The 16,730-nt window shown below is 33.9% G+C and overlaps 1 protein-coding gene across 1 annotated transcript in view; it reads right to left on the reverse strand.

Annotated features, from left to right (window-relative positions):
* Nucleotides 1-16,730, reverse strand: part of DMD (dystrophin) — a 2,099,690-nt gene that overhangs the window by 1,360,910 nt on the left and 722,050 nt on the right. The window contains exons 22-25 of the mRNA XM_032618871.1: nucleotides 14,466-14,611; nucleotides 8,838-9,050; nucleotides 5,896-6,009; nucleotides 4,793-4,948 (exon numbers count right to left, since the gene is read on the reverse strand). Coding sequence (XP_032474762.1) covers nucleotides 4,793-4,948; nucleotides 5,896-6,009; nucleotides 8,838-9,050; nucleotides 14,466-14,611 — 629 coding nt within the window. The remainder of the gene's footprint in view (nucleotides 1-4,792; nucleotides 4,949-5,895; nucleotides 6,010-8,837; nucleotides 9,051-14,465; nucleotides 14,612-16,730) is intronic.

Here is a 16,730-nt window from a genome sequence, read left to right on the forward strand (position 1 = left end):
TTAATTAAAAAATAACTCTAATCAAATGATGTTATTCTTCTCTCTGGGATTAAGTAGAGTTCTATCTTTTAAATAACAGAGTTGTAATTGTAAAGTCTTAATATATAAGGCATACTTTTAGTATAATGAAGTTTTCATGGTACTTTACCAAATACTAAATATGTACAGAACCATCATATTAATTTTCCTTACACTTTACAACCACCCTAAGCCTAATGTAGTTAAATTAAAACTAATTTCTTTACTCTCCTAGGAGAATGTAGTGCTTCATCTATTGAAATGTAAATGTATGTTTCATTCTGACACAGCTAGAAGCATGTATCTAACAATTACACTAGTTAAGGTATAAAGATTATTTTGCATAGTCAATGAGCCTATAATAAGCCCAAGTAAACAAGCTGTTAAATTTCTACTTAGATACTCTGCTATAATCTTTTGAGGTAGTTGGCAAAGTGACGATAATATTAGAGTGACTAACGGAACTTAGGCAAAGACTTGTAGTAAAAAACATATTGCATGCTATAAAAGTAAACCAGAAGAAAGGGATCAGGAGTGATTATTTTAAAAGGAAAGAAAGAAAAGAAAAGGAATTCATTTTGAGGTGACAGCATGAGTGCATTGGAAAGAACACCAGCTTTGGAATCTGGATACCTGTACTCAGTCACTAACAAGCTAAGTGAACCTGGAAACATCACTTCATTTCTCTTTATCTCTACTTCTTAACTAACCTAACAATTGGAGCAGAAGACTTCCAAGGTCTTTTCCAAATTTAACATTCCACAGCTCTACAACTGATCAGAGAGAGATGAATTTTTTTGTGTGGTTTCGTATTTTAGAAGGGTTTCTGTGAAAACACTGAGGTTAAAATCACAATTTCTCCCTCACCTTTATCACATTAGTGATGTCAACCTTCTAGCCTTAAATTTACCAATCGACCGCCAGTTTCAGCAGATGATATTGCATCAACCTCTTGATAAAATAGAAAGTTCTTCATGTTTCCTGTTCTAGAATTTATAAATCTAACATTCAGCACTGCCCCTCCCCATTCTACTTCCTTTTCCCCCCACCTTTATTAAGATACAATTGACATGAAACACTGTTTAAAGTACACATATATATTGTGAAATGATTACCACAATAGGATTAGTCAATGCCTTCATCATCACACATAATTACCGTTTTTCTTTTTATCGTGAAAACATTAAAGATCTACTGTCCCAGCAACTGTCAAGTATAGAATATAAAACTGTCAGCTGTAGTTACCATACTGTAAATTAGATCCCAAGAACTTCCTCATCATAAACCAGAAGTTTGTACCACTTGACCACAATCTCTTCATTTCCGCCACTCTGCAAGCCCTGGCAGTCCCCATTCTACTCTCTTGAGTTTGTTTTTTTTAGATTCCACATATAACTGAGATCATACAGCATTTGTTTTCCTCTGACTTATTTGACCTAGTATAATACCCTCAAGTTTCATCCAGCTTGTTGCAAATTGCAAGCTTTCCTTCTTTCTCACAGCTGAATAATACTGTGTGTGTGTGTGTGTGTGTGTGTGTGTCTGTGTGTGCGCGTGCGCGCGCCATATCTTCTTTATCTGTTTATCCCTGACCAAAGCTTAGGTTGTCTCCTTATCTTGGCTATTGTGAATAATATTGCAATGAATTTGGGAGTGCAGATATCCCTTTGAGATCCTGATTTCATTTCCTTTGTAAATATACCCATAAGTGGGATTGCTGGATCATAAGGCAACTCTATTTTTAATTATTTGAGGAATCTCTATACAGGTTCCATAGTGGTTGTATTGTGTGTGTGCTGGAGGCTGCGGGGTGTGATGTCTAGGTTATGAAGCTGGGAGTGAGTGGCTGAGGCAGGGTGGAAGACAAAAATCACTGGAGCGGCTACCAAGGAACCGAGGGCTCAGGAACTAGAAGAACCATCTAAGAAGATACTGAAATCACCAAGAATTATGACAGGAGTAACAGTGAGTCAGCTGTTAAAATACTCAAGGAATGAGGCAGAGTGACCCAGGGGTCTGTGGATGACTGCACCCAAAAGATGTATTGACTTAGAAAGACAATGATCTGCAAGGTGCCAGAATGACATCCACCTGGTTTCTAAATCCAGTGTTTCTTGATAACTATCTAGTATAAATTTATAGCCACTAATAATTAAAATATATAATCATACATTATTTATTTAGAAATTATAAATGCTTTATAATTTTATATATGTAGGTTTATGTCTATTTCATATCCATTTATTTTATTTAACAAGTGGTTATTCTGTGCTAGATACTGATCTGTACACCTTACAAACACAAATTAATTTAATTATTTTAAAATTCTTATAAAGCAGGCAGTAATATCATCACATTGTAAAGACTGGGAAACTGAAGCACAGAGAGATTAAACAACTCTTCCAGGATCACACAAGTAGTTTATGGTGAAGGCAAGATCTAAACCCAGGCAATCTGGTTCCAGAGCTGTTGCTCTTACACATTGTTTGCCTCTCCATCCACAAGAAAGTCTTCTCCATCCATCAGAGTTTTTATTTTATCCAATTTGGCCAAATATTTTGGGGAAGTGGTCTGACAAATCTTTTCACTGCGAGATAGGAGTTATCTTACATAAATGTTATCTTTATTTTTGTGTACATAGTTTATACGTTCAATTTAAGCACCCCACTTGAATTCCAGATGTATTTTGACTGTCTACTTCTCCAAAATAAACATGACCAAAATAGAAGTACTGATCATTCTATTAAGCTAGTCAATTTGGTTCCTCCCTTAGCTCGCAGTCTTTCCTTCTTTAAAGGCACAGTAGCCAACACTGTTGCTCAAAACAGAAAACTCTGAATATGCTTATCCCTCCCTCCCCGTCACCCTGGACTTTCTGCAAGCATTCTCCTTCAGCAAGCACTGCCATTTCTAATGGGGTCTGATAAAACATAAAATCAAGAAACGAATGTGTACTTAGGATAAGAATAATGATCAAGGGTGGATGTGAGTGTGAAAGACCTGATGAAAAATATAACAAGGAAGAACTTGCCTAACTGGTTAGAAGAAACAAGAAAAATGAGTGACCACATTGAGTGAGATAAGCTTGCTGAAGTTGGCCAGGGAGGATAGAGTTTCTACAAAGTTTGACTCACACAAGCACTTTGGTCCAGTTTGCCTAGAATAACACAGCCCCTCTTCATGTTAATTACTGTATAATGGGAAAATACACATAAAAGCAATAAACAGTAATGAGACAGAGCAACACGAGTTCAAACCAGCTCTATCTCTATGGGAAAACTTGGAAAATTATTGGGAGAGGTTTGGACAGTTAACCAAACATGACGTCATAAGAGGATTATACGTTTCAAATTTCTTCATGTCTCTCAATCTCCACTAACATCCCCGGCTGTTCTTTGCCAGTATTATTTCCTACCTGGATAACTGGGATTCCTACATGCTTCCACTTGTGCCCCTTTGGTCTATTCTTCATATAACAGGATTATATAGCAAACTTTTAAACAACCACTTTACATGATGCCACTTCTATACCTAAAGGTCTAATAGCTTCCCATCGTACCTGACATGAAGAGTAAATCCTCACTGTGACTTAAAAGAAAATTAATGACTTATTTCCCGCCCATTTTCTCATAAAACTTTTTTTGCTGTTGTCCTCTCCCTTGCTCTAAATAAACTGGTGTTGTCCTTTCTATTCATCCATTAAAAGCATTCAACAAATACCTTTCATACTGGCCTTCCAGGAAAAAACATCAATGATAAAATCTATTCTCTAAGTAATATTTTTTTCCTGAACATCCCTTCTAGAACCAGCTTACTGCAGGAGAAGAATGCAAGCTAGCTGACCCAGGGCTATCTCATCTGTGAGTTAATAGAACTGTTGAGCATTTGTCAGTGATGGTATTAGCTGGGTGACTTGCCTTGACTTTTACTTGTCCAAATTCCTTTCTTTTTCAAACTTAGTTTTTGCCTTTTGGCATGATTTCTTTTCAACTTTCAAAGGTTACTTAGAAATAACGAAAGACTGACTGCCTCTAATACACGTAAAATGAAACCTCTCATTAACTTCAAAAAAGAGAAATAATACGTGTACTGAAAAGCAGTCATTGCATTAGGTCAAAATTTCATCTTTTGAACAAGAAGTATTTGATGTACACTACGTGTGTATGTAATATTTTCTCTTTCGTAATTTAATCTTAAAATTGGAAATAAATATCTATAAAACACTCTGCTATATAAAAATGAGGAACTCAGTTGTGAATGTACAGTTATTTTATATGTTTTCTACTGAGCTATTCTTAACTATTTCCCAATCTTAATCCATTTATTAAAAAGGACGTACTGAAGAAGCCAAACTTGTCAATCTTAACAATCAAAAGTGAAAAATGCTTATCATATTTGTACATATGCATGCATTACTCATTCATTTTATTTCTGTACCAAGTATAGAAGTAAAAAGTATCTTTTGTTGATCCAACTACTTGTATAAAGTTATGCATTGGAGAAAATATTCAATAAAAATAATGCCTAAGAAAAGGGCCTTATTGTTCAGAATGACAGCTGCATGCGATAAGGTCATTTTAGGACCCCAACAAGATGAATATACTATTTAAAATATCTACTATGAAAATGATTTATATGCTAGACAAAGGCTAGTTTTAATTAACTGTGCTTTAAAGCAACAACATAGAGACTAAACTTTTTAAAAGGGCAATGGTGAAGGGAGACATTAAGAAATCATAATTAAAAAGAAGCAAGCCACAGAGATTGAACATACCTGTCGGCACATGTGATCCCACTGAGTGTTAAGTTCCCTGAGCTCTGTCTCCAGTCTAGAAGCAAACTCTGGCTCCGCTTCATTCTTTATCTTCTGTCCACCTTCATTGACACTGTTTAGACTGGGCTGAATTGTCTGAATATCACTGACTAAAAGCTAAGGAAATAATTCAATTTAAGTTAGCTGAAAAAATTACCACAACCTATTTGAAATGCAACATAGGTAGGAAACATATAATTAGGAATCATGACACTACACATGAATTTTGCCCTTTAAAATCTGAAATATATGTTGCAAAAAAATGTTCAGTGGTTTTTATGGCATGAATGAAATAGGGAATTATGTATCTGTAGTCTACTTATATTAGTTACCAAAGTAAATACGCTTAATACTTCGTGTGAGAAAACTGTGCAAAAATGATGAGTTTTATACATTATTATTTTTGAAGGAATTTTGATTTTCAAACACAGGGTATTGCAATAATTATTTATAGCAAGATGGTGCGAAGGTTATTTTTAAAATGGATTTGCTTTTTTAGCTTTTATTCACAAAGAAAGTTCTTTAAAGAGCTAGATTGTTCTCCTCCCACTGCATGACAATTGTATAATCAATATTATTTCAAAATACACATTGTCTTATACTACAGTGCAACACACATGGTAAGAAAAACAGTATGACTGATAACCTGTAATAAGATATAACAAATAGCTCAAAAAATTCTTTACCTTTAAATTAAACTGCATGTTATATCAAAATAATACTGTAACATGAGTGTTGAGTAAAAGGCAATATTTTGTCTATTTCTCTCTTATTTAGCCCAGTTTCTCAACCTTGGCACTACTGTCATTTTGGGCTGGGTAATTCTTTGCTGTGGGGTGCTGTTCTGTGCATTGTAGGATATTTAGATGCATCCCTGGCCTCTACCCACTAGATGCCGGTAGCATCTACCCCACCCCAAGTTGCGACAAATGAAAATGCCTCCAGACATTGCTAAATGTCCCCCAGAAGGACAAAACTGCCCCTGGTTCAGAATCATCAATATAACTAAATAATATTTTCCATATAAAAGTCTTCATATGAAAAGTATCATATAAAAATCTTACCCTGCACTGCTTCAGCTGTTTTTTAAGAATTTCTGAATCCCCAAGGGCAGGCCATTCCTCTTTCAAGAAAACATCAACTTCGGCCATCCATTTCTTCAGGGTTTTTATGTGATTCTGAAATCAGAGACCCATTTTAAGGCATTATTGGGGTGCTGATTTATCTTAACACAGTTCATCACGGTGATATGTTTGAACACAAGCCCAGGAACAATTCCCATGTTTGAAGGATGTATCTATGTAGCTCTTCAGGAAAAGAATATTTTCTCTAAGACTGCATTTTTATGGTCTACTGTATGAGCACTGGTGTATGAAGTCTGCTATTGTTAAAAATAAAAAATTACTACCAAATGTGGTTTTATGATGTTGCTCTTGAGAACATTAAATCATATCCCCCTCTAGAGAAATTTTAAGTTACAAAACAACTCATGATAATACTAAGAATGTGCCCTTAAGTACATAAAACAAACTATGAACAGTAAACTCAATGTAATGGTGTCTTTATAGCCTCCCTAAACCTGAACTTCCAAAAACTGTTTTCTACAGTTGACAGTTTACATAGCCCCTCCAGTTGAGAACTTTCAGAACAAGAGTTTGTCATCTATAAAGAGAGAAAAAAATTGCTTTTCGTTTCCCATTTGCCTGACCAGGGTGAAGTAATGATCAGGTGGAAAATGCCATCTTTTATCATTTGTAAATAGCCAAGTACATCCCATTATTTTCTCACATAATGTCTGTTTGTTCTGCTGCTTTTTGGGGGCTACCTTTCAAGTGTATGATTTTTCAAATTCCTTTATTTGACTACAATTCAACTATGCTGTCCAGATGTGCTACTTTCTCCTTTCTTAATTAAATTTCTATTGAAAATGTGTGCTTCTCAGAAATTTTCCTCTTCAGTATGATAAATAATAATGACTTTAAAAGCATTTGACTAAATCTAAAAACTTCAACATTATTATCTGGCTGACATCTTTTGAGCCTAGTTTTGCTCTTTTCTTCACATCACCACTGTCCTAGTTTAGATCTTATTATTGGCTCCTTGATTATTGCATTAGCTCTTTTTGGTATCTGCTTCAGTCTTACTCCACTCTAATCCATTCTCCACAGTGGTGCCAATATTATTCTCTCCTCCTTCCTCTTCTCAAAGTGATGTTTTAAAAACACAAATATTATCTTATCTTTCCCCCCTTAAAGTAACAGTTCCACCTTATCATTATTTTTAATCCCATCACCATTAGATTATAATTCATATTCCAAAGCATGGTGACCAACCCATTCACGATCTACCCCCAGACCACTTCTCCAATCACATATTTTATTAATCTCCAAACATATCTTTTGTCTCCCCAATATTGAACTACTTCCAGTTAATTGAACATACTGCTCCATTTTGTCAGGAATTCTTTCTTCCTCTTTTATTAGGTGCCTAAATTCTACTTATTCAAGGTGTAGTAAGATAAACCATGCTCCAAGAACATTTCATAACCCCTTTTCCCAGTTTATGTTGCTTTTCTCTTTCCACTGTCATAACGTTTACTGCACTGTTTAATTTACTTACTGTGGTAGGTTAAATAATGACCCTCCAAGATGTTCAGGCCCCCATCACTGGAACCTGTGAATATGGTGCCTCATATGGCAAAAAGGAATTCGCAGATGCGATTAAGTTAAGGATTTTGAGATGGGGAGATGATCCTGGGTTATCCAGATGGGCACAATATAACCACAAGGGTCCTTATTAAGACGGAGGCAGAAGTGTAAGAGAGAAATTGGAAGGTGTTATACTACTGGCTTTAAAGACAGAAGATGGAAACATGAGCCAAGGAATGTAGTTTCCAAAAGTTAAAAATGACAAGGAAACAAATTTTCTCCTAAAGCCTCCAGAAAGGACACAGCCCTGCCTATACCTTGATTTTAGCTCACTGAGACTAACATTGAACTTCTGGCCCCCAGAACTATAACATAATAAATGTGTGCAGCTTTAAGCCATTAAATTTGCAGCAACTTATTACAGCAGCAACAGGAAAAAAATACACTCACCTTTCTCCTTCACCAGAACATGGGCTCCTTGATGGCAAGGACCAAGTAATGGTACCCTCTTTCGCCAGTGGTACTGATAAAAATGTGTTTTTATGTATATGTGTGTATGCATGTATATGCATGTACACATATGTTCCTACGTACAGACACATAAATGTGGATGTTGTGCTTTAAAGAATGATTTAAAACTGCTTGGTCTTTTGGTTTGTGAAAGGTAAGAAAAAACCAACTAAGTAGCTGGACTGGGATTTAGATCCAAAGGCGTCTTATTCCAATGCTTTTCTATCATGCCATGATGCTTTCAAGATTCTTCCCAGCATTAACATTCTTCACAATAATTTACCACATAAGAGAGATATTACCTGCATCACCAAATGTTTTAAACTTTAGACTACAGTGTAACTGTTGGTTTACTAATGCTTGGGTGATCAGGTGGCACTATCCAAACAAATTAAGTCAGTAGAAGTTGGTTTGTGGAAGGTGATGGGGTCAAATTTATACATAAAATTACAAGTGAAATATGCTGATGAAATGATATGACTATATTACATGGTAGATAACTTCTTATCTATTCATAAGCTAAATGATACCTCTATTTAGAGGACAACCAGACTAAAGAAAAGATGGGTTTTGAAAATTACTGAGCTAAAAACATGTTTAAGTCCTATTGGTATTGGTGGAAAAAAAAAACTAATTCTAAAGAAAATCTAAGAAGCAGAACTCTTAATTAAAGTTTTTTTAAAATCAATAGGCAGACTATACTCCTTTGAGACAGATTTGTGTCTTCTGACCTTATCACTGACTTTGAGGGACTATGGAGGTTAAATGTCTTTAAATTTTGTAACTCATCATTAGGAGACAAACAAGTAAAGAAAAAAATGAATATAAAAAGTAAAATCTTAAAGTACTTGAAGTTTTCGGAGTTTAGCCACTTGCTCCTCCAGCTTTTGGCAATGTTCGACCAGCTGGGCACAGAGTTTCTTCCATCGGCCCTCAATCTCTTCAAATTCTGACTGATATTTCCTGCTAATATTAGAGGGCGCTTTCCTTGACATCTCTTTCACAGTGGTGCTGAGATAGTTTAGGCCATTTTGTTGTTCTTGTATAGAGTTTTGTAAAGCCTCAAAATTAAAAAGAAGAAAGTGCATTTATACTAACTGATGAATACTAACGAGTTTCATTGTTCAATTTCATTGACTAGTTTCAGATAAATCAAATTACTTAAAATGAAAGCTACGTGATTCAAACATCGAAAAATAAATGATGTAACATCAGTTATAAAAGTCATTTAAATTCTAATTTTAATAAGAGTAGTTTACACATTATTTAATAATATTTTATTTAAAAATCTATGCCTAGTCTTCTAAACAATGCCAAATATATACAAAGCTATATATTACTGAACCAAAGAGCTTTAGCACACCTAATTTTATTACATTTTGTCTGTATATTAATAACTGCATTTATGATTCAATTAATGGAGTTTAACTTAATTATACTGAGCCTTTAAGTAAGATAACTTTTAACCTTCATAGATAAAAATATAACTAAATCAGATTGATAGATGTGATAACAAAGCTCTGAATAAGTTACCAGATGGAAGGTTTACTAATGCCACTTAATGAATGTTTTTTTATTTTTCAAAAGACACTGCTCTGTTTTGTAGTATCACAGTGAAATTCTAGGGAATTTTGGGGAGAATTTACAAACTTGATTTTACATTTGTACTGTAAATCTATTCCACCCCTTATAATACGATGCATATCTTTAGGTTTCACCTACTCGGTATTTATTTAAATGTTACTTTCTGGTTATAAACTAAAAAGGGTGAAGATAAAAAATTGAAAAAAATACCCATTATATACAACTATTACTTTTTACATAAACTTCCAGTTCTTTCCATGTAAAACTAAACCCTGAAGAGCTGATCATATTTTACACTCACATATGCATAATTATGTGTCAAACATAATTTGGTGGTTGCATACCTTATGTTTATTTTGTGATGTTATTTTTTATTTTTATTTTACTTTATTAAACTGTTACCCTTGATTATTTACACAATATCTAGTATGCATAGAACTACATTTTGTTAAACATCTTTAATGGAGTACAATTGCTTTACAATGGTGTGTTAGTTTCTGCTTTATAACAAAGTGAATCAGTTATACATATACATATGTCTCCATATCTCTTCTCTCTTGCATCTCCCTCCCTCCCTCCCTCCCTCCCTATCCCACCCTACTAGGTGGTAACAAAGCACCAAGCTGATCTCCCTGTGCTCTGCGGCTGCTTCCCACTAGCTATTTAAGTTTAGTAGTGTATATATGTCTATGCCACTCTCTCACTTTGTCCCAGCTTACCCTTCCCCCTCCCCGTATCCTCAAGTCCATTCTCTAGTAGGTCTGCGTCTTTAGTCCCATCTTGCCACTAGGTTCTTCATGACTTTTTTTTTTTTAGATTCCATATATATGTGCTAGCATATGGTATTTGTTTTTCTCTTTCTGACTTACTTCACTCTGTATGACAGACTCCAGGTCCATCAACCTCACTACAAATAACTCAATTTCGTTTCTTTTTATGGCTGAGTAATATTCCATTGTATATATGTGCCACATCTTCTTTACCCATTTATATGTTGCTGGACACTTAGGTTGCTTCCATGTCCTGGCTATTGTAAATAGAGCTGCAATGAACATTGTGGTACATGACACTTTATGAATTATGGTCTTCTCAGGGTATATGCCCAATAGTGGGATTGCTGGGTCGCATGGTAGTTCTATTTTTAGTTTTTTAAGGAACCTCCATACTGTTCTCCACAGTGGCCGTATCAATTTACATTCCCTCCAACAGTGAAAGAGGGTTCTCTTTTCTCCACACCCTCTCCAGCATTTATTGTTTGTAGATTTTTTGATGATGGCCATTTTGACCGGTGTGAGATGATATCTCATTGTAGTTGTGATTTGCATTTCTCTAATGATTAGTGATGTTGAGCATCTTTCATGTGTTTGTTGGCAATCTGTATATCTTCTTTGGAGAAATGTCTGTTTAGGTGTTCTGCCCATTTTTGGAATGGGTTGTTTGTTTTTTTGATATTGAGCTGCATGAGCTGCTTCTAAATTTTGGAGATTAATCCTTTGCCCGTTGCTTCATTTGCAAATATTTTCTCCCATTCTGAGGGTTGTGTTTTCGTCTTGTTTATGGTTTCGTTTGCTGTGCAAAAGCTTTTGAGTTTCATTAGGTCCCACTTGTTTATTTTTGTTTTTATTTCCATTTCTCTAGGAGGTAGGTCAAAAAGGATCCTGCTGTGATTTATGTCACAGAGTATTCTGCCTCGGCTTTCCTCTAAGAGTTTGATAGTGTCTGTCCTTACATTTAGGTCTTTAATCCATTTTGAGTTTATTTTTGTGTATGGTGTTAGGGAGTGTTCTAATTTCATTCTTTTACATGTAGCTGTCCAGTTTTCCCACCACCACATATTGAAGAGGCTGTCTTTTCTCCATTGTATATTCTTGCCTCCTTTATCAAAGATAAGGTGACCGTACGTGCGTGGGTTTATCTCTGGGCTTTCTATCCTGTTCCATTGATCTATATTTCTGTTTCTGTCCCAGTACCATACTGTCTTGGTTACTGTAGCTTTGTAGTATAGCCTGAAGTCAGGGAGCCTGATTCCTCCAGCTCCATGTTTCTTTCTCAAGATTACTTTGGCTATTCGGGGTCTTTTGTGGTTCCATACAAATTGTGAAATTTTTTGTCCTAGTTCTGTGAAAAATGCCAGTGGTAGTTTGAAAGGGACTGCATTGAATCTGTAGATTACTTTGGGTAGTAGAGTCATTTTCACAAAGTTGATTCTTCAAATCCAAGAACATGGTGTATTTCTCCATCTATATGTATCATCTTTAATTTCTTTTATCAGTGTCTTATAATTTTCTGCATACAGGTCTTTTGCCTCCTTAGGCAGGTTTATTCCTAGATATTTTATTCTTTTTGTTGCAATGGTAAATGGGAGTGTTTTCTTAATTTCACTTTCATATTTTTCATCATTAGTGTATGGGAATGCAAGAGATTTCTGTGCATTAATTTGTATCCTGCCACTTTACCAAATTCATTGATTAGCTCTAGTACTTTTCTGGTAGCATCTTTAGGATTCTCTATGTTTAGTGTCATGTAATCTGCAAACAGTGACAGCTTTACTTCTTTTTTGATTTGGATTCCTTTTATTTCTTTTTCTTCTCTGATTGCTGTGGCTAAAACTTCCAAAACTATGTTGAATAATTGTGGTGAGAGTGGGAAACTTTGTCTTGTTCCTCATCTTACTGGAAATGGTTTCACTTTTTCACCACTGGGGACGATGTTGGCTGTGGGTTTGTCATATATGGTCTTTATTATGTTGAGGAAAGTTCCCTCTATGTAGAACTACATTTTGAGCTAAGCAATTTATTGTGAGCCTTCTCCCATGTCATTAAGTATTTTTCAAAAACAGATTTTAATTGCTTTTGCAGTTCATTTCCCATTATTAGCTGTATAAATTAATTTTAAGTTTTCCACTCTTAAATTATGTTTATGATCTATTTATGCATATCTCTATGTATCTATATGTGAAAACTTTTCCTCAGCAAAACTTACATTCAATTTACATTCCCTCCAATAAGTGAGATGTAGTTCATTGCTGCCAGATCTGCACTTACTATATCTTTTGGGTTTCCTTTTTTTTGCAATTTAGTATGTAAAAAATAGTATCTCATTTTGTAAATTTGTACTACATCCTTACAATTTCTTTTGTTAATTAAAGTATAGTTGAGTTAATATATTAGTTTCAGGTGTACAACATAGTAAGTCAGTGTTTTAATAGATGATACTCCATTTAAAGTTATTATAAAACATTGGCTATATTCCTTGTGCTGTACAAGATATCCTTGTATCTTACTTATTTTACACATAGTAGTTTGTACCTCTTAATCCCATACCCCCATTTTGCCCCTCCCCCACTCCTCTGCCCACTGGCAACCACTAGTTTGTTCTCTGTATGAGTCTGTTTCTGTTTTGTTATATTCATTTGTTTTATTTTTTTAGATTTATTTTTGCACTTTAGTACATAAAAAATATCTCATTTTGTAAATCTGTACTACATCCTTTACAATTTGAGGTATAATTTTTCATAGGATTAATGGTCATTTATGTCTCTTTCTGGTGACTACTTTATTAATGACTTACTCAGACAAGTGTTTTCCTTATCTCATTTTTCTTTAAAATTGGCTCTGGTATTTTTACAATGTTTGTGATCACTTCCATTGATTTTTGTGCTTCCCCATATGTTTTTAAAGTTTTATTAAAAATTTCTCCAAAATTTATGATTAAAATGTTTTTGACTTTTTAATTTATGTGGTAGCTTGTTTTGGTGTAACATTTGACAGAAGGTTCTAACTTCATTTTTTTCAGTTAGTTAATAATTCATCTTCTCAATAATATTTATAAATAATTTTCCCTCCATCACTGTTTTATCAATGGAAATACACTGTTCCATTCATCTGCATACAGTTTCTTTTATACTTAACCCAGTCCCCTAATTGCTATACCTTTGTATTCTTATGTCCTTACATTTATAGTTTTATTAAGTCACATATACTTCAAAGTAAATTTTGGAACTATTTCAGGTATTACAAACAACAACATAAAGGGGCTAAAAGATTACACAGTTATAGGTTGTTTGGTATTATAGTAGAGGAAATAGTTTAAATAGGACAACATATACTGGGAAATGTTTAAAATAAAGATTTCTTTGAAGAAATTCTTCTAAAATTACTTTTTTAGGAAATAATATTTAATTCCCAAAAATGAACTCTTGATATAACAAAGTTAAATTTTTAACTTTTTTTCTTAATTTAATTCTCAAAATGTGGACATATTATCTCAGCTCTTAATACAATGAATGAATACACTTTAATGTCTTACAAAATAAAATGTGATTAGATATACAGCACAGGCTTTCCAGAACTAGCAGGGAAAGTATTCTAAAATCTCATACAAATTATTTCTTTAATTTCCCATATTAGTATTTTATTTCCTGATATAAGACTATTAAAATACAGTGAATAGAACTCAAAACCTAATTACAATATTACATCAAAAAGGGTTTAAATTAAAACTAATTTTATAGCTACATTAATTTTACCACTTTCTTTTTGGAAATGTGAGATGAGCTCTAAATCAGCAAGCAAAGGGGAGGAATAATACCAGAACTTCTATAATAATCAAAATCCATGTTTCTGAAAATATACACTAAGCAGGAAAGAATATACTTCTTAAGTAGACCGTATCATTGTTTTCAAAGATGGAATTTTTATCTTATGGAGAGAAGGCACAAATGCATAAAATATTACACTTTTAAATTCTTAATCTTCATTTTTTCAGCTGGTAAACTATTACACTTGCCACAATTATTTTAATTCTAGTATTATATTAAGGTTATACCAATGTGATTGCTTGATAGATGAGATCTGTACTGTATTGTTTAAGACATTTAAATAGTCACAGACCTGTAACTCCCCGAGTCTCTGCTCCATGATCTCATATTCAGTGACAGTAACCTGAGGTACAGAGAGTTTGGTTTCTGACTGCTGGATCCACATGAGGATGGTACTCATGGTCTCCTGATAGCGCATGGGTGGCAAAGTGTCCAAAACTTTATCGAAAGGGAAAAAAAGAGAATCATTTAACCATTTAAAACTTTGTCATTTGTTTTCCTAAGCTGCCAGCAAACTCAATCATACTAATAATTACAAATATTAACAAAGTGTGTAAACGTGAATATACAGATTAGAATATGATTATGTTGTTGAAGATAAATTCCTATTACATGCCTGATATTTTGACAGAAACTATGCATATATTACATCGAATCCTCCTATCAGCCTTGCAAGATTTACATTGTTTAATTCATGTTTTTTAAGGTAAGGAAATGGAGCAACAGAGAGGCTGAGTAACTTGCCCAAGGTAACACAGATGGTAGTTGGAGAAACCAAGTAGAGTTCATGTATATTTGACTTTGAAGACCACTCTCTTTCTGTATTATCATTTGCCTTTGGGGAAAATAGTATCATTATCTACAGCAGGTGATATTTTATATTACATCAGTTCATGCTGTATTTTACTAAAAGAAACACAATTTGTGTGCGTTTAGTGTCAGAAACTCTAATAATGATCATGCACATTATCATTCTTAATTCTTACAATAAACCTGTGATATAGACATTTTTATTCCATTTACATTTGAGGAAACAGAGGCTATAAAAGAAGGCCAACTAATCTGTTCATAGTCAAACATCTAGTAAGTGTCACAGCCAGGATTTTAAACCAAGATCATCTTGTTTCAAAGTCAAAGCCACCAACAAACAATGTACTTTCTCTAACATATATATATATATATACACACACACACACACACACACACACACCACACACACACACACATATATGTATATGTACATACATATATTCATTCCAACTATATATAAAATTAGGGAATGAAATTTATATATATATGGGAAAGTACAATGTGTGTGTATATATAGTTATATACAAATTTTAAATCTAAACTGTATATATGTGTATATATACTATTTATTACTATACATTATTTTCTATTTTATACACGCCCACACAGATTATGTGACTTAAGTAGCTATACTGACCATGTTCAAGGTTGAGAATTTTGGCAGAAAACTGGAAACCATTAAAATGATTTTAAGTGTTTTAAGAAGAATAAAAAAGAAATTGTAGAACTGAAACATGCAATAAGTGAAAAAGTAATAACACAATGAATAGGTTTAAATGCAGATTAGACAAAGCTAAGCAGAGAATTAGTAAACCTGAAGGTAGGCCAGAAACATATACATGTATGTGTGTGTCTGTATGTGTATTTATATATATGTATACATGCATATACATATATATCTGGAATGAAGCATGGAGAGAGAAACAGATGGAAAATAAAGATGAGAGAATAAGAGACATAGAAAAAAACAGTAAAATGAACATAAATGTATCCCAGAATCACAGAGAGACATGGGACAGAAGCCACATTTGAAGAGATAATGGCTGAGAATTTCCCTAATCAGATAAAATCACACTGCAAAATACTAGCTCAAATCACTATATGCAATTGCATTATTTAAACCACATTATTTTTATCAGATAGCCTATGAGTTTCACTTCTATATACCAGTTCCTACTAAACTAAATGAGAAGAATATAGGAAAGTACTTTGCACGCTTGTTAGTGGGGTTTTCAAATGGAAAATATATTTCTAGAAAGTGTGTTAGAAAGGGATACTGAGAATTTTACTCAATGTGCTTATATTTATTTGGCAGTTCATGCCCAAATTTATTTTAAGAGGGCTTCTTTAACCTGAGCACTTCTGATTTCATATTGGAGGATCTCAAAAGATCTCTGTGGTACTTTAAACCTCACTGCTTTCTTTCATATAAATAATGTGTTTCTCTGCTAACTAGATACATTTGAATGCTAGGTAATTATTAATAAAAACAAAGAGGGATCTCATGAATAGTACTGAAGTAAAGCAGTATTTAGTTATGATGAAGCAAAGAGTTGGAAGGAGACAGGTCTATGGGTAGAGACAAGGAGGTATGTTGGATAGATTATAAGATGTACCAAGTTTGGTTTAACTGAACTTGAACATATACATTCTGGAAAACAGTGCTTGTTTTCCTTGTGGCAGTGGCTGGGACACAATAAACATTTATTAGAAGCTTGTCAGAGGTGATATGAATCAGTCCAATTTT

This window comes from Phocoena sinus, chromosome X (assembly GCF_008692025.1).
Source record: "Phocoena sinus isolate mPhoSin1 chromosome X, mPhoSin1.pri, whole genome shotgun sequence".
Lineage (NCBI taxonomy): Eukaryota > Metazoa > Chordata > Mammalia > Artiodactyla > Phocoenidae > Phocoena > Phocoena sinus.